This window comes from Silene latifolia, chromosome Y (assembly GCF_048544455.1).
Source record: "Silene latifolia isolate original U9 population chromosome Y, ASM4854445v1, whole genome shotgun sequence".
Classification (NCBI taxonomy): Eukaryota; Viridiplantae; Streptophyta; class Magnoliopsida; order Caryophyllales; family Caryophyllaceae; genus Silene; species Silene latifolia.
In genome coordinates, this window is record NC_133538.1 from 381,561,943 (window position 1) to 381,581,655 (window position 19,713).

The 19,713-nt window shown below is 36.6% G+C and overlaps 1 protein-coding gene across 1 annotated transcript; it reads right to left on the reverse strand.

The window, feature by feature from the left end:
* Nucleotides 1-14,953: 14,953 nt before the first annotated feature.
* On the reverse strand, nt 14,954-17,053 carry LOC141631954 (protein FAR-RED IMPAIRED RESPONSE 1-like). The gene is made up of 2 exons (XM_074444554.1): nt 16,554-17,053; nt 14,954-15,293 (listed from the first exon to the last, which is right to left on the reverse strand). Exons 1-2 carry the CDS (start codon nt 17,051-17,053, stop codon nt 14,954-14,956), a joined length of 840 nt encoding a protein of 279 aa, XP_074300655.1.
* Between the last annotated feature and the right edge of the window lie 2,660 nt (nt 17,054-19,713).

The following is a 19,713-nucleotide window of genomic DNA, read 5'->3' on the forward strand; positions in this document are numbered from 1 at the left end:
CTAAGTCGACTTGTAGGTGTTGTACAATCTAATCGATTCGGCTCCGGGACCCAAACTTTCCTAGGATTGTAAGATATAACCCAACTCAATCCATCATAACAATAATTGCTTGCTTATAATTTGAGAACATGTTTGTATGATCAATTCCCATGATTCCCCTATGACCCCATGACACCCTAGTGCTTTTTATCAATTGTTTACAACCCTTTTAATTCATCTTACTTATTTACTTTCTTTGCTACTTAGTTTAGTGACCTTCTACATCAACCCAAATTGTGACACCCCTAAGACACCACTAGTTTCAATAGAAATCTCATCTCAATTCCCGTCCCTTGGGATCCGACCTTTACTTGCCTCTTTACTAATTGTAGAGTTGTTTGTGAAGCTATAAATTGTGTTTTGATTCGGACGTGACCCAACAACCACATCTATTTAATTGTGAACACGAAACGGACCGATCAATCATCATGAAATCGAATTCTTGACAAGTGATCTGCTACTACATTCTCGGCTCCCTTCTTATCCGTTATCTCCAAATCAAATTCTTGAAGTAGCAAAATCCACCTCAACAATCTTGGTTTTGCTTCTTTCTTTAACAAGAGATGTCTAAGAGCACGGTGGTCCGAGAAAACAATCACTTTTGATCCAAGCAAATAAGAACGGAATTTGTCTAATGCATAGACAATAGTGAGAAATTCCTTCTCCGTGGTGTCATAGTTCACTTGGGCGGCATCAAGAGTCTTACTAACGTAATAGATAGCATGCAAAGCCTTTCCCACCCTTTGGCCAAGAACCGCTCCAACGGCGTAGTTACTTGCATCGCACATGATCTCAAATGGTAGTTCCCAATTTGGTGGTTGGATGATTGGTGCCGAGATTAAGGCTTCCTTGATTCTATCAAAAGCTTCAACACACTCGTTAGTGAATTGGAATTGGTCATCCTTAAGCAAAATTTGACTGAGGGGTTTCGCGGTTTTGGAAAAGTCTTTTATAAAACGGCGATAGAATCCCGCATGAAAGAGAAAGCTCCGCACTCCTCTAACATTTACGGGAGGTGGAACTTTATCTATCACTTCAACTTTGTCTTTGTCAACTTCGATGCCCTTTTCCGAGATTAAATGACCCAAGACAATACCTTCATTGACCATGAAATGACACTTTTCCCAATTCAAGACAAGGCTAACATCTTCACACTTTTGCAATACAAGAGAAAGGTTATGCAAGCAAGAATCAATGTCTTTTCCATAAACGCTAAAATCATCCATAAAAACCTCCATTATGGTTTCTAAATAGTCGGAAAAGACGCTCATCATGCATCTTTGTAAGGTAGCGGGGGCATTACATTGCCCGAATGGCATTCTCCTATAAATAAAAGTACCGTAGAGACATGTGAAAGTAGTCTTGTGTTGGTCATCCGGGTGTATCGGGATTTGAAAGAATTCCGAGTACCCATCAAGGTAGCAAAAGAATTTGTTAGAGGCAACCCTCTCAAGCATTTGGTCAATGAATGGTAGCGGAAAATGATCCTTTCTTGTTGCGGAATTCAATTTACAATAATCGATACACATACGCCAACCGGTAATCTTCCTTGTGGGTATTAGCTCGTTATTATCATTTGTCACCACCGTGGTACCTCCTTTTTTAGGTACCACTTGAACGGGACTAATCCACAAAGAACCCGATATAGGATAAATGATTCCCGCGTCAAGTAATTTCATACCTTCCGCTTTCACAATTTCTTTCATGTGGGGGTTTAGTCTCCTTTGTCCTTGGATGGTAGGTCTATGGTCGTCCTCTAGATGAATCCTATGCATTCAAAAGTCGGGGCTTATTCCCTTAAGGTCATATAGACTAAAACGTATAGCCTTTTCATGTTCTTTTAACACATCAAGCAAACTTTCCAATTGATTCTCATCAAGTTATTCATTAACAATTACGGGTTTGGTTTTAGACTCATCAAGGTAGGCATACTTCAAATTTGGGGGAAGGGGCTTTAGAGTTGGAGTTTGTACCTCACTTTCTACCTTTGAAGGTTCACTAAGGACATATTCCATCTCCATTATACATTCCACTCTCATGGCATATTCGACTTTGGTTGCTTGTTTTTCAAAAGTGGATTGTGATGCTTCCTTGAGAATATCTTTTATCAATATCGATTGCTCATAGGTGAGCTCTTTGTCGGTTAGAGCGGCTTCAAGGAGATCTACTTCCAATGCCCAATGCTTGTATTTGGCCTCACTTGTTTCTAAGGCTTCCAATAATTGCAAAGGGTCTTTGATGAGAGTAGTACTCACATGGTCCTCTACACAACAATCTATAATATCCATCTTACAAAGTACACTAAGAGAAGAAGGTAAGAAGTACCTTGAGGAAGTGCTCTCCCTCAAGGTAAAGAAAGACACAACTAAAAACAATTAACGAAAATTAAACCAATTGAACACCGTCCCCGGCAACGGCGCCCTTTTTTGCGTGGTATTTATCTCGTCGTCAAAGCTACCAACCAAAACAATATTTCTAACTCTACAAACTACTCTTTAGTGGAGTGGTAAGTAAAGGTCGGATCCCAAGGGACGGTTATCGATTTAGGATTTCAATTGCAAGTAGTTTATGTCTTAGGGTGTCACAAATTTGGGTTGAGATGAGATGTAATCTAAACTAATCAACAAGATAAATGTAAAGTAATGGAAACTAAGTAAAGCAATAAAAGGGGTTTGTAGACAATTGATTAAAGACATTAGGGTGTCATGGGTTCATAAGGGAATCATGAAATTAGTTCATACAAATATGTTCTCAAATAGATGCAAGCAACTTATTATTGTGATGAAATCGAGTTAGTGTATATCTTACAATTCCTAGGAAGATTTAGGTCTCAGAGCCGAGTCGATCAAGACTTTACAACACCTACAAGTCGACTTAGTCTCTTCTTATTCAACTCAATGCATGGTCTAACAAGGCTCGAGTTGGTTTATGTCTTACAAGCCTCATTGAAAAGATAAGAGATGGATAAAAAATGCAAGGTTTCATAGTCTACCATTTCATCAAACATAACATGTGCATAGGTTGAAATCACAACAAGCAAGCAAGTGATTATGAAAGCATATTAGATTAAGCATAGATTAATTCCCATGATTATTTTCCCTAATTCCCCATTAACCCTAGCTAAAGGACTACTCACTCATTATCAAGTTTAACATGCTAATAAGGTTGTCAATCATACTAACAAAGCAAAACATGATGAACAAATGATGTAATTAACAATAATTAAGCAAAGGTAAAAATATATTATACCTACTTGGGATAATCCAAATAATAAAGCAAAGAATTATATAAGTAAACTTGATGATTGATGGAAGGTTTTCAACCCTCCAACAAACCCCAAATAATCTTCTAATTACCCAACTAAAACTAAGAACAATTGAGAGATTAAGGAAAGATTAAGATATGATTAATATTGAAATGTGTATTACAATTTTGATTAAGACTAAATTAAGAGATTGATTATGATAAGATGATTCTAAGCTAGTACAATAGGGTATTTATACTAAAATTAAGTACAAGAATTAGGATTACTAAGGGCTTAAATAACGATTAAGACAGTAAGAGAAGCTTGATAATTTGCAACTCCCGGAGGACATCCGCAGATTGAGTAGCAACTCCCAAGGGACACGCGCGGATTGAGCTGAAGCACGCTTGGTCCTGTGAGGTGATCCGCTCGGACTAACTGTCGGGACGCTCGGATCCTGGCTCTAGGACGCTCGTCGTGAGCTCAGGACGCTCGGATCCTGGGACAGGGTTCTTCTCTTGTTCTTGGCTCCCTAACAATCCGTGGGGACTGTCTTAGGGATGCACGGATCTTTCATTATTGCCCATTTCTCTTCATTTATTTGCTTAGGCTTCTAGTGTCGGTCTCCTCTTCGATGCTTGGTCATTAGATGCGATCCATTTAGCTCCATTTTGCTCCATAAATTCAAGGCTAGCAATCTTCTCCTACCAAGGACACAAAACCTCAAAGAATATGCAAAATGGGAAACTAAAGATAAGAAATGACCCTAATAGGTGCTAGAAAGCATGGGAACGAGGTTAATTCGGGGACTAAATGTGCTCAAATATGAGTCACATCAGAACTGCGACGGGTGGTGGTGGTGGATCAGGGAGATGGAAAGTAAGGTGAGGTGTGGATACATAAAGGATAAGGTAGAGGGAAGTTAGGCGATGGGTTTGTTTCAAACTTTTGATATTAAGATAACTTTTTATATTAGTTCATACGGTTCGTATTGAATATTAGTTCGCACCTGACTCTGCCCCTATATATATATATATATATATATATATATATATATATATATATATATATATATATATATATATATATATATATATATATATATATATATAGGGTCGGGATCCGGTGAGAACCACTAACATAATGAGAACCATGAGAACCCTTACTAAATCATCATCAAATCTTGTTCCGAAAGTTTTGATGGATCATTTATCCTTAGTTTAGTTTATTCAAACACATTTTTAGTATAGCCAAACAAAATTTACTGATTTTGTTAACAAAATATAAACTTAATGTATAAAAATTACAATTAGCTATACTAAAATGGCTATATATGCACGAAAACGAATACTAGGTGCATGAAAATTCTTACGTGCATGAAAATGATTACTAGGTGCATGAAAATATCAGGCTCTAGGTGCCCGAAAATGAGTTCTAAGTGCATGAAAATTGTTAGATAGATAAAAATGAGTAGTGGGTGCATGAAAATTAATAAAATATTTCTCGTCTCAATTTTTCGTCAATAATTTAAAATTTTTGGACCAAGAAATATGTAATCTAGACTTAAAATTCTATGCCAAATCCAAATATGTTGTTATTTTTTAGAAAAAATATCCAAAAGGTGAAGTTCTCAAGGTTCTCATTATGTAGGTGGTTCTCACCGGATCCCAAATCTATCTATATATATATATATATATATATATATATATCTATATATATATATATATATATATATATATATATATATATATATATATATATATAGAGAGAGAGAGAGAGAGAGAGAGAAAGGATCAAGTGAGTCCACCTTAAGACATTAAGTCCATAAGTCCCATTTAGAGCCCTTAGATTGTGAGGATTAATGGCTAATATTACACCAAAAAGCAACTTATAACATTAAAATAATATGTAGACTAATTACCTCTCTCCTTAGGCTATTAGACTTACTGTTCATTCTGCATGTATGTTCCTCATCAGTCACTTGCACGTTATTCAACTTCCCTCCACTATCTCATACAACCTCCTCATAATTTCAAAAAACCGTCCTTCCTTATTCCTGCCTTTCATCTCACATTTCTTCATTTCTTTTCTATTCCTTACTGTTCCATCTCTCTTGCTTACCAAATACAACAATTCCATTTCTTTTCTATATTTTATCGCATTCAAACCCTTGTAGTTCCTATCTTTGTATCTTTACCTTACTTTGAAGGTAATTCATTGATCATCCTTTATTCTTTTCTTTGTTTAACTTTTTTAATTTTGCAAATTATGCTTGAGTCGTAATTGTTATATTGCGTGTTTCAATTTATGTGATTTTATTGTGTGTTTGAATTTTTAATTAAATTCATAGTGTAAATCTGAATTGATGGGTAGTGTCAATGTATTTGTTAGGGTTTTAATCGAGCCTGTTTTTGGGGATTGTAAATGTGATGTAATTGGGACTGTGAATGTGAGGACAGCCCAAGTATAAATGTGAACCAAAAAAAGTGTAAATGTGAACAAATAGAAAGTGTAAATGTAAGGATAGGAGAAGTGTAAATGTTTTCAAATAAAGTGTAAATCTGACTCAATTGGAAGTGTAAATGTGAAGATATTCAAAGTGTAAATGTGAGGATAGAGTAAGTGTAAACGTGAACACTAAAACTGTAAATCTGACTAAAATGGAACTGTAGATGTGAAGATAATGGAAGTGTAAATGTGAGTTTAGGATAAGTGTAAATGTGAACAAATAAAGGGTAAATGTGAAGATAATGGAAGTGTAAATGTGAGGATAGGAGAAGTGTAAATGTGAGGATAGAGTAAGTGTAAACGTGAACACTAAAACTGTAAATCTGACTAAAATGGAACTGTAGATGTGAAGATAATGGAAGTGTAAATGTGAGTTTAGGAGAAGTGTAAATGTGAACAAATAAAGGGTAAATGTGAAGATAATGGAAGTGTAAATGTGAGGATAGGAGAAGTGTAAATGTGATCAAATAAAGTGTAAATCTGTCTAAACTGTTAGTGCAAATGTGAAGATAATGGAAGTGTAAATATGAGGGTAGGGAAATTGTAAATGTGAACAAATAAAGGGTAAATCTGACTAAATTGGAAGTGTAAATGTGAAGATACTGGAAGTGTAAATGTGAGGATAGGAGAAGTGTAAATGTGAACAAATAAAGTGTAAATCTGACTAAAGTGGAAGTGTAAATGTGAAGATAATGGAAGTGTAAATGTGAGGATAGGAGAAGTGTAAATGTGATCAAATAAAATGTAAATCTGTCTAAACTGTTAGTGCAAATGTGAAGATAATGGAAGTGTAAATGTGAGGATAGAGTAAGTGTAAATGTGAACAAATAAAGGGTAAATCTGACTAAATTGGAAGTGTAAATGTGAAGATACAGGAAGTGTAAATGTGAGGATAGAGTAAGTGTAAATGTGAACAAATAAAGGGTAAATCTGACTAAATTGGAAGTGTAAATGTGAAGATACTGGAAGTGTAAATGTGAGGATAGAGTAAGTGTAAATGTAAACAAATAAAGGGTAAATCTGACTAAATTGGAAGTGTAAATGTGAAGATAATGAAAGTGTAAATGTGAGTGTAGGAGAAGTGTAAATGTGAACAAATAAAGTGTAAATCTGACTAAAGTGGACGTGTAAATGTGAAGATACTGGAAGTGTAAATGTGAGTGTAGGAGAAGATATTGGAAGTGTAAATGTGACGATACTGGAAGTGTAAATGTGAGGATAGAGTAAGTGTAAATGTGAACAAATAAAGGGTAAATATGACTAAATTGGAAGTGTAAATGTGAAAATACTGGAAGTGTAAATGTGAGGATAGAGTAAGTGTAAATGTGAACAAATAAAGGGTAAATATAACTAAATTGGAAGTGTAAATGTGAAGATAATGAAAGTGTAAATGTGAGTGTAGGAGAAGTGTAAATGTGAACAAATAAAGGGTAAATCTGACTAAATTAGAAGTGTAAATATGAAGATACTGGAAGTGTAAATGTGAGGATAGAGTAAGTGTAAATGTAAATGTGTAGACTGTTATAGGTTGACTGATATTGTGCATTTCTTATGTACTTTTTGTTCTTGATTCAGATGGTATCTGATGGAGAAGTAGCTGGAAGTGAAGAACAACCACAAGTTACCCCTACTGTTTCCGTTAAGTGTCGCCCCAACCGGCTTCACAAGCTTATTGGTAAGCTTAACATTGCCCAATGAGCCGATGTACAAAGGATTGGATTTGGGGGCTGCTTCATCTTAAACTCAGAACTTTCCCGCTTTCACATGTTCCTGAATTTCTTGAAGCTTTCAGCGATGGTTCTCATGTCGGAGTTGAAGGAGTTTATGGTTACTAAGTATAATGTCTATGACTGTTTCATGTTACCTGTTGGTGAGAGAGAGATGGAAATAGTACCTACTGGACATATGCCTGGTGCTAAAGATGAAAAATATGTGCGCATAAAACAACTGTGGCGCAAAAAGTTCAAAGTGAAATCAAATTCTGATTCTATTCCTTTAGGAGACGTCTTCAATTACATTGAGTCAGAGCAATTCAAAGATGGAGGTGATGAATTCTGCCGCCTGTTTGTGCTTCTTAGCATTTCATCATTCCTTGCACCGACATTGAACAACGGCATTGAAATCAAACTTTTGAAAGTGGTTGAAGATGTGAGTGCCATACCGGAGTATGACTGGTGCTCGTATGTATTAAAATGTTTAGCTAATGCTGCAGCTGAGGCTCACAGCGTGCAGTCACATCTCCTTGGTTGTATCCCTTTCCTTATGATTACTTATTTTCAGCGGTATGATTACCGTGGCAAGAGTTCCCCAGATGGCCTTCCACTTATTCAGCATTGGGATCTGAAAACTCTATCGAATAGGTTAAAGGATGAGCTGGACGTGGGGCCACTGGTTCGACTAACTTTGTCGAAGGTGAAGTACCCGCGATGTCAAAACAAGACCCCTGATGAGAAGGACACTGGTAATATGATGTTGGCTATAGCTGGCGCGCCCAAGGCGCCATTGGCAAGCCCTACGCCTCTTCTGATTTCAACGTCGGGTACATCACCCGATAAGAAGTTTATTCAGATTGAACTCCCTCCCGTTGTTGAAGATGACGATGAGTTGAAAGCTAGGGTTGTAGATGTAAGATTTATATTATGAATGTTTAATTAATCGCATATTTTATATTATATATATATATATATATATATATATATATATATATATATATATATATATATATATATATATATATATATTGAGCAGGTATATTTTGTGTATCTAGACTCTTAAATCTTTTTTTTTGTTACCAACTGTAGGGTGTACACTAGCTGTACTTGAAGATTCAAAGGAACGTTGTGGCCTTCTATTCCTGGTATACGGATCCAGCTGCAATGCTTAAGAATTTAACAACAGGTGATTCTTCTTCAACTGATCTTGTTCCGTCACAAGCGACGCAAGCTTTTTTTGAAGGTACAAAGGAGAAGGAATATGTTGAAGAAGTTGGAAATTTAGCTTCCCAAATGAAGAAGTATAATGATAACGCTCCCTCATTGTCAGATGTTGGCCAAGAAAAAAAAAAGGCGGCCAAGAAAAAAACAAAGGCAAGCAAGAAAAGAAAGTCCAAGGTTCCTAAGTTTGAGTTTACGCCTACTGTAGAGCCTGTATCACTTGCAGAAGATTCTGATTTGGGTGATAAAGCAGGTGATGCGGCGATGTCACAGGTAATGGAGACCGCTGGTTTCTACAACACCGCTGAACTTAACGAAGCCTGTCGACGAGAGGAAGAGGAATGCGAGCTAGATTTAACCGACGACTTGACTCAATTAACTGATCGGCAGATTCTAGAGAAAATTTATAGCCCGGATGAAGTTGAAGAAGCTTACACAAAGCCCTCATTGAACGAGGAGCAGGAAAGTTTGGGTGGGGAAGTGCCTGACACTAGTGGTGCCCCTGAGAAAGCTGAACATGTTGTTGAGAAGTGTAAGTCAGAAGCAACAAATAAGGGTGATGCGGATGTGGTAGGTCAGTCAACTGAAGATAGTTCATCTTCAGTTCAACTAAAATTTATTTTGACTGCTGATATTGAGAACGCGCTGCAAGGTTTGACAGATATTGGTCATGGTGGTGGTGAAGCGGTAGAGGGTCGCGTACGTGACGAGGATGAGATTGTGCATGGTATGGATATGGAGTCGCTCAAGAACAAAATTGTTTCGGTGAAGGGGAGGCGTCTTTTTCAAAAGTAGCAAACAAGGTGGATGCGGATGTGGTAGTCCCGTCATTTGAAGATGGATCATCTTCATTTCGATTGAAATTTATAGCGACAAAATGATATTGATAACGCGCTGAAAAAGTTGTCGACAATGGTGATGTGAAGTGGCACAGGGTGGTGCACCGAGAGAACAGGACGAGGCTGTGCAGGGAATGGATATGGAGCCGCCTCAAGCTCAGGGGACCCGTCGTGGGCCTGAATCAGTGGTGGTTGGACTAGTGCCTGGCGTGGATGTGGATGTTAGCGGTGCACCGACAGTCCAGGATGAGGCTGTGCAGGGCATGGACATGGAGCCGCCCCAAGACCAGGGGCCCTGCCGTGGGCCCGAACCACTCGTGGTTGGACTAGTGCCTGGTGAGGCTGTGGGTGTTAGCGGTGCACCGGGAGTGGAACAGCCTGTTGACCGACGTCAAGTTAGTGGTACGAAAGCACCGGATTGTGAGCATGGCGTTGTTTCGACCACAGTCCGTGAAGATGCATCGCAAGAAGGGTTAGAGATTGGTAGTGGCATGGTCAACGAGCAAGGTGAGGGCCCTACTGAACAACCCGGTTGTCCTGGTTCATTTCAGAATGATGACAAGCCCATGGATGTTACAGAGGGAGCAGATAAGGTGGTTGTTGAAGCACCCTCCTCTTAGTTTAAGTTGCCGGAATTTCAGTGTACGTTTATATCTACTACAGAGCTAGCTGAGGCATTTAAGGAGGTTCCAGGTGAGGATTTTGGAACGACTGATGTGGCAGGCCCTTCTCAACCAGCCGTTCCCGCGGATGGTCGGGAAATTTATGTCCCCCGGAGTAATATGGATCACCACCCTTTCCTATTTCATTCACCTGAGCCCTTACAGTGCATGGAAGTGGTCCCTGAGAATCTGACTTGCACCATGGATTGTGGGGAACCCATGCCCGAGCAGGGCTTTGTTACTGTAGACCTGCAGCTGAATAAGAAATTATTTAGGGGTGTTTTTAAGGAAAGGAAATACGTCCTGGACTACGTATTTAACAAATCAGAAGCTTGGTTGAAAGGGTGAGTCGATTAATTTCTATGTCAAACATATTAATACTTATATGTTGTCGTAACCATGTTCGCCTTATATAATTTTTTCTTTTTTTGTAGGGAAGAATTGGCGCTTTTTTTTGGACTTTTTCTTCGTGCCACGGGAAGACATGTTAACCCTTGAACCTGGACAGGAAGTTATGAATTCTGTAATCGATTGTTGGTGCCTACTAATCAATAAGATGATGTATGACCAAACTGTACCAGTTGCATCCTCTCGTTGTTTCTTCGGGCTTAGTCACACCGTACTTGCCCTATCCTCACTCAATGCAATTTTTATAGTTCTAATTTAATTGTAACGTAAGTGTCTAAATTAAATAGCGCTGCCCTTCGTTTGAACAGAGCCCTGCACTGGATATTTGGAAAGCCAAGAAGAAAGGAATTGATCTTGACAAAAAGGATGAAATCTGGGCTGGGTGGGATGCTTGGATTCAATCTTGTTTGTCTCTATTTCTACTTGGATCTGATACGGTAAGTGTAAATGTGACCTATTGTGAAGTGTAAATGTCATCACACTGAAAGTGTATATGTGATTTTCACAGAAAGTGTAAATGCCTGGATGTGATTAAGAAGAAAGTATAAATGTCATGAAATATGAAGTGTAAATGTGACACATAGTGAAGTGTAAATGTCATGATGTATAGTGTAAATGTGATTATATAGAAAGTGTAAATGTGATTATATAGAAAGTGTAAATGTGATAAAATAGCGAGTGTAAAGGTGACTAAATAGAAAGTGTAAATGTCAGCACATATAAAGTGTAAATGTGAATATATGTAAAGTGTAAATGTCATGACATATGAAGTGTAAATGTGAGACATAGTGAACTGTAAATGTCGTGAGATATTGTGAAGTGTAAATGTAATGAAATATGAAGTGTAAATGTGATACATAGTGAAGTGTAAATGCCATGATGTATAGTGGAAATGTGATTATATAGAAAGTGTAAATGTGATGACATAGGGAGTGTAAAGGTGACTAAATAGGAAGTGTAAATGTCAGCACATATAAAGTGTAAATGTAAATATATGGAAAGTGTAAATGTCATCACATAAGAAGTGTAAATGTGAGATATAGTGAAGTGTAAAAGTTATGACACATGGAGTGTAAAGGTGACTAAATATGAAGTGTAAATGTCATGATATATATAGTGTAAATGTGAATATATGGAAAGTGTAAATGTCATGATATATATAGTGTAAATGTGAATATATGGAAAGTGTAAATGTCATGACACAGGGACTGTAAATGTGACGAATTATTGAAAGTGTAAATCTGAATTTCTTACTGAGTGTATCTTTTATGTCTTTGTTGTCACACCCGCCAGGTCTTCATCCCGATCTTATCTGGCAATAATGATCATTACAGCTGTGCATGCATAAACTTCGTTTCCGACCAGATAGAGTATTTGGACAACCGTCGATACGACGATGATTTTGAGAAGCTTCCATATTTTGGAATTTCCCGTATTGCGGTAATAATTATAAATAGCATACCTTAATTTGTTCTTTAGTGTTGATGTATTCTGGAATTGTAAACACTATTTTTAAATTGACTTTTTTTTAAAATTCCTTTTACAGTGTGATTTAATGGGTGCGTATCTGGAGTCTAAAGGGTTTGTCAGAGGTTCAAAGGTTGCCGGGTTCAAATTTGTGAATGTCGAATTTAAATGGCAAGGTACGGGTTATTCTGCGTTTGATTGCGGGGTGTACATGATGATACACATGCTGCTTTTCAATGGGAAGCTATTTGACTGCGCCTTAGGTGAGAGGGACGTTCTGAACCTCGTCCGTGCTGAAGTGGTGTCGATTCTTATCCTAAGTGGCCATAACAAAGTGAGGGAGAGCGTTCGCTCAAGGATAACCCAATTCAGGGAAAAGTATGGTCAAGGTGTGAACCCGGTCTCCAATGTTGCACAGAAGCGGAGTCTGGACGATGAGGAAGAGATTACGTACGAAACGCCCCATGTTGCGCCCCCACCCCTAAACGTGTAGAAGGAAGCCCTGTGGTCAATCCTGTAGCCATACAGGCGGAAAGCAGCCCCGTGTTTGTTCAAGCGTCAGCGCAGTCGTCAGGTAGCCAACCTTTGTCAGGCTTACGAGCCGTCCCCGGGGCGGGGGGGATGGCTTGGGTTGCTCAATTGACTGTGGGAGTGCTGGTACGCAGACTCTTGTTGTCTCGACCTTCTTACGGAACAATCAAAGCTTGGTCAGGGGTATTCGATCACGTCGAAAGCATGCAGTGGACTATTGCTTGTTAGACGACTACAACTTTGAAAATTCGTTAGTACCTGCCAGACTCTTATAACAGGGCCAATTAGTTACGATATTTAATTTGTACCTACTTCTCAATTTCTTACTATTATACGTGTGTTTTATTGCAGTGAATCAATCTCTTGGTACAGTAGGCAGTTCTTACTTTTATTATGTAGTCTCACTCACTCCTCTGAACAGGAATGTATCATGCAGCTTTTGGATATACGTGAAGCAGGCTCACAGTCTAATGACATCACTGATCGGTCAGATCACATTTGGGATACCTTCATCCAGGATTGTGATAAAACTTTCAACCTGAATGCCGAATTTATCTTCGTATCTGTCAACATTGGTGGGCACTTTGCATGCGTGTGTATAAATTTTGGACAACAAACTGTGATCTCCTTGACTACCAACATCATGCCAACGGGATCGATCAAAATGTGCAATGTTACTCGCCAAGTGGCATCACCGTTAGCGATTATTTGGACGTCGAACGGACAGGGGATATGAGATTACTAGCTTTCAAAGATCGGAAAATCCCGTTCAGTGCCAAACACCCCTTCCTAACATAACGAATCGGGGATTTTCTCGTATGATGTATGTATATGCGATGTACGAGGGTCAACCTTTTGAGCATCCAGACTTGGAGAGGAAGAGGAATCGATGGTACTTGGTAGTCGAGTTGGTGGCGACGCTTGTTCTAGCTGACATAAATGTCAACAGAGACATTTTTGAAGCAAAGTTGAATGGGTTTATCGCTGGAAAAGAAGATTTATGGGCCAAGTTACAAAATAAGCGCAAAATTAAGGCTGTGTTGTCGAAAAAGTGAACAATTTGTGGACATATTTTTTTTTTAAATGTATTTTGTTTGGCAATCTTGAACTTAGAAAACAATGTTTTGTACTGTGGTTGGCAATGTTTGCAAGTGTAAGCTTTACAGTAATGAAGTGTAATGGTAAATTACACTAATGAAGTGTAATGGTTGACTATTTTTTGGCATTTATAATCATAGTTTATTCAAAGTGTAAATGTGACTAAATTGCAAGTGTAACTGTTATCACACTTGTAATTTTGTCACATTTACACTTTAAGTGTAAATGTTAACACACTTAAAGTGTAAATGTTAACACTATCAGTGTCAACTTTATCATACTGAAAGTGTGAATGTAAACACACTGAAATTAAATTGAATGCAGTGTAAACGTGGTGACATGGGAAGTGTAAATGTGGTGACAGCCCGAGTGTAAATGTGAAAAAAAAAGTGTAAATAAGAACAAATAGGAAGTGTAAATTTGAATATAGGATAAGTGTAAATGTGAACAAATAAAGTGTAAAACTGACTAAATTGGAAGTGTAAATGTGAAGATATTCAAAGTGTAAATGTGAGCATATAGTATGTGTAAATGTGAAGTTACTGGAAGTGTAAATGTGCTGACATGGGAAGTGTAAATGTTAACACCAGTTATTTGAAAATAAGTGTAACTGTTACTTGAAATCACATAAGTAATCCAAAATAAGCTCAAGTAACACAATGTTTGTCTATGTAATAAAACAGAGAGATTTTGGTCTTATGACAGCGTAACTCTAACGTTGGTGTTACTAAAAGTTACACCAACTGCAGTTCAAAGTTACGCTGCCATGAGACCAATTCCTTATCGCTCGCTCCAGTTATAGCACATCAATGTTTTAAGTTACACACTCAAAATATATAGAGCAACACTTGTCACTGATCTGACGTCTATTCTTGTTCTGACTCCAGCTCTTCCTCCTCTTCTCCTTCATCCTCTTCTGGTTCAGACGACCCTTCGCACAATGGCGTGTGTGCTGAGAAGGGGTTAGGGCAGTTTCTCTTGTCGTGATTTGTCATTCTCTTGCAATTCTTACACTTACGTTTGGGTTTCCTAGCCAACACCATTGCTTTTGTTTTGGTGACAATCTTTTTCCGGTCCCCTTGTTTTTCGAATTCTTTGGTGGCAATATCGTCACTACCTCAGATGTCGTACAATTCAGAAATTTCTCCATTTGTTGATTTTTATTCAACACTTCCCCTAATGGTGACAGGGAGTGTTTAAATGATCTAATTACAAATGGAAAAGTCACAACATCGCTACTCCTTTGTTTCGAAGGAGCCCTACAACTTCATGAACTTCTCCACACATTATTGACATTGCAATTTGTTTTTCATCGATGACTTGCATGTTTTCTGTCCCTTCACCATTAGTATTGAAAATCCTTAATCGGAGATACTCTTTCATCCATCTATTTACAACATAATCTTCTGGTATAGTCTTTATCCCACTTGCTGAAAAAATCGATATTATACGGCGGCATAGGATTCCGGTTCTTTCAAACATCGTACAACTGCAGCTTGCTTTACGTGTACCTGTGTCATCAGATAAAGCTATCATGTAAGTGTGAACGTTAAAAGTAGTGTCACTGATGTAAAGTGTAAATGTCAAGAATTGTAAAGTGTAAATGTTAAGTTATTAGAAGTGTAAATGTAAACTAATTAGAAGTGTAAATGATATGAACTGTAAAGTGTAAATGTTAAGGTATTAGAAGTGTAAATGTTAAGTTATAGGGATTTAAATGTGTAAATGTCATATGATGTAAAGTGTAAATGTCATGAAATGTAGTGTAAATGTCATTAAGTGGAAAAGTATAAATGTTAAGGTCTAGGAAGTGTAAATGTCATATGATGTAAAGTGTAAATGTGAAGAATTGTAAAGTGTAAATGTTAAGTTATTAGAAGTGTAAATGTAAACTAATTAGAAGTGTAAATGATATGAACTGTAAAGTGTAAATGTTAAGGTATTAGAAGTGTAAATGTTAACTTATAGGGATTTAAATGAGATAAAAACAGAAAGTGTAAATGTCATATGATGTAAAGTGTAAATGTCATGAATTGTAAAGTGTAAATGCTAAGTAATTAGAAGTGTAAATGTAAACTAATAGGAAGTGTAAATGATATGAACTGTAAAGTGGAAAAGTGTAAATGTTAAGGTATTAGAAGTGTAAATGTTAAGTTATAGGGATTTAAATGTGTAAATGTCATATGATGTAAAGTGTAAATGTCATGAAATGTAGTGTAAATGTCATTAAGTGGAAAAGTGTAAATGTTAAGGTATAGGAAGTGTAAATGTCATATGATGTAAAGTGTAAATGTCATCAATTGTAAAGTGTAAATGTTAAGTTATTAACAGTGTAAATGTAAACTAATAGGAAGTGTAAATGTCATGAACTGTAAAGTGGAAAAGTGTAAATGTTAAGGTATAGGAAGTGTAATGTCATATGATGTAAAGTGTAAATGTCATCAATTGTAAAATGTAAATGTTAAGTTATTAGAAGTGTAAATGTAAACTAGTAGGAAGTGTAAATATCATGAACTGTAATGTGTAAATGTTAAGTTATTAGAAGTGTAAAGGTTAAGTTATAGGAATTTAAATGAGATAAAAACAGAAAGTGTAAATGTCATAGGAAGTGTAAACTACCTGGACTGTATGCAACTTCAAAATTCTTCTTTCTGGATGAATCTTTGACAATAGTTACCTCTAGCTCGCCTCTCTCAGTGAAACCTCATGTTCTACATGTATCAATTGAGAAGATGGCTTCTTGTTTGAATTTGTGGAAAGCTGAATAGGTGTACACCTTTGCAGCATGAATCTCTAATTCCAGAAGTGTTGACGCGTTGCGGACGAGTGCTTATCCATGTTGTCAAGCTGCTTCTGTGTATGTCTTTGTTGGTCCATAGCGCTCTCAAAACGCATCCAAAACTCAACCAATGTTCCTGACATGTGCTCAAACCTCTTAAAAAGGCTATTTTCGCTCTCTGATCTTTGAGTTGTCCTCATAATCGATGCCATCCTCAAGTCTCTGCAATGCGCCATCACCCACTGTCCCCTTATAGCATATGTATCTGCAAACCAATCATTTACGCCAACACCATGATCTTCAATTATTTTCTCCCAGATACCATCAAATTCTTCTGCCTCAAGCTCATCGTCCCATATAATGTCATTAATTTTACACATGAACTCATTATAATCACTTCTCGAGACGCCAAACTTACTGGGCATTTTGTTCATTATATGCCACATACAGAACCGATGGCGCACTGTCTTGAAAACAAGAGGGACATATTTGATAATACCTGGGTCCTGATCTGTAATTATGTACTCGGGTTCCTTACCCCCCATTGCTTGTAAAAATCGGCTGAAAACCCAATTAAACGACTCATAATCTTCCCTTGCAATTAGAGCCCCACAGAACGTCACAGATCGTTTATGGTGGTCAATGTTGGAGCTTGTGTCCTCCACAAATTAGTGTGATAACAATTGTAAATCTCTTACAGGTTCACAAGGGTATACTTCGTATATTTAATCAGTTGATTAACGTTTACCTAATAACGGTTGGCTTGCTAGAAAGTTTGACGTTATTATCATACATATGGCGGTGATCAATTGGTCCCTAAAGGTCACACCAATAGGATGTGTTTGAGAAATGTGGTTATAGAAATATAATCACATTGATGCCCAATATGACTAAATAGTTAGTCAATGTGTTGATGAGATAATTATTTAATGAAAATTAAATAATATTAGTTGAGACGAATTAACTGTCAATTCGTAAACTAAATATAATAAGTTATATTTAATTAAATATATATGTAATGTTAGCTTGGACGAATTAATCTGTTAATTCGTAATCAGTGGCGGAGCCAGGATTTGAACTTAGGGGGGCGAAAAATTTTAGGGGGGGCGAACGACTAATTTCACAAGGCACCCCGAAAAAATTTCGAAAAATTTAACTAAAAACTTCGAAAATTTCATCCGCCGGGGGGGCGACCGCCCCTGCTAGCCCCCCTAGCTCCACCACTGTTCGTAATTAAATATAATCAGTTATATTTAATATCAACAAGATGAATGTGTCATAGTGGTAATAGTGAGGGTACACATACCAAGAGGTCATGGGTTCGATCCTCACTAGATGACAATTCAACACATTTTATATTTTTGGAAAGACCAAAAATAAGGAGAATATACTCCTTATTTCGGTTAGATGGCCGAAATTAGGAAAGGATTATTCTTTCCTAATTGACTCCAAATTTCGGTCAGTATAAGAAAGAAAGGGAGAGAATTATTCTACCCTAATTCTTTTTCTTGATCTAGCCTCCTCTCTCATCAGAAAAAACACAAAACAACTAAATTTTACAGAAAATTTTAGATCGATTCTAGCACAATCAATAGGGCATATCTCATATCGTCTTGGGTGCAACTGATAGGCGAATATCAAGTTTGATATTGTTCTTAGGCCAATTTTGCTAGGACCGAAGGTTAATTCTGAATCCTTTATACTTTGTTTATGTATTTTGTTTATGACTATTGATCATCACTGTTAAATTCGTTATAATCCTTCAATATAAAGGGAAGTATACAAATTATTTCCCACAAGTGGTATCAGAGCACTAGGCCACGAATTTTGATTTTGATGATTTTCATAAAATTTGTATGTAAACATTGACAAATTTCCGAAAAAAAAAAATTAGTTTTTTTTCGGCTGAAATTTTTTTTGGGCGTGAGTTTTTTTTTATTCGGCCTGTTTTTTTTCTTTCGTTTTTCTTTTGCTTGGTGATTTATTTCCAATTTTCTTACATCATATCATTGTTTTAATCAGTTAAAATCATCATATGAAGAATTGGTAGATTTTGATTTAATGCTGATTTAAGTTAAAATACAAATATAATCGTCATGTTGATGATACAAGAACTTGTTTTTGCTATATAGTTTTAGCATATAAGATTAATCATGTTTGTTAATTCATTTGCTAAACCATGTTCCATTAGCAACTGTAAACTTTGTTCTTCATCAATTCTTGTATTAGGGCTTTATGCCACAAAAGGAAAATAATTTTGACGGCTCAATTTTTTTTTTGGGTTGCCGTGAAAAAAAAAACTGTTTTTTGGTTGTTTTTTTTTTGCCGAATCAAAAAAAAAGGAAAGTGTTTAGTTTTTGCCTTTATGCCGCTTACATTTTTTTTGGCTGTTTTTATTATTCCAAAGTGAGTCAAAGTTATAAAAAAAAAAAAAAAAATTGTTTATTTGGTTCTGCGGAGACCAAACAAGAAAAAAAGGGGGTTTTTTTTATTTTGGCCGATTAGATATTGTGAAACGGTTCACAATTTAAAGATATCATATTTTGAAAGCAGTTTAAAATTTTGACGGATAGAATTCATATTACAAGTTTAATATGGATTAAGAATGAAATTAATGTGATTAATTGCGGAATTGTCACTTAATTTAATGTAAATAGGTGGTTTGGATAAATTAATCAACATAATTAAGGAATTGTGTCATGTATGTTTAATTTATTTTAGTTGATGCTTTTTAATTTTGTTGAATGAATCGAATGAATGAATTTTATTTACGTATTTAATTTTGCAATCGGTTGTAAATTGTAATACTTAGTGTGGCCTTAGTCAAATTATGTTTTCGTAATGAAGGAAACGTGATTTTTATGTAACTATGAGATCTCGAATCTCCTTTATTTTAGTTTTGGGTTTTGAAATTAGAATGTAATAAATAGGTCAATTATGTAATTTTATTTATTGTAATTTCAAAGAAGACTAAAGATGGAGATTGAAGCTCACTCCCGCTACATGGATCAAGATGGAACATCTAGATAAGCTTCTCGGGTCCAAGGATGGATTCCAAACTTGTATTTATTTTTCATTTTGATAGGATAGGCCACACTAGGACTTTTACTGTTTTTACGTTTTTCATTATTATTGCTTTTCATTCACATGTTAGTTAATGCATCATATTCCGCCTAAAACCAAACCACCTACTACTAAAATGCAT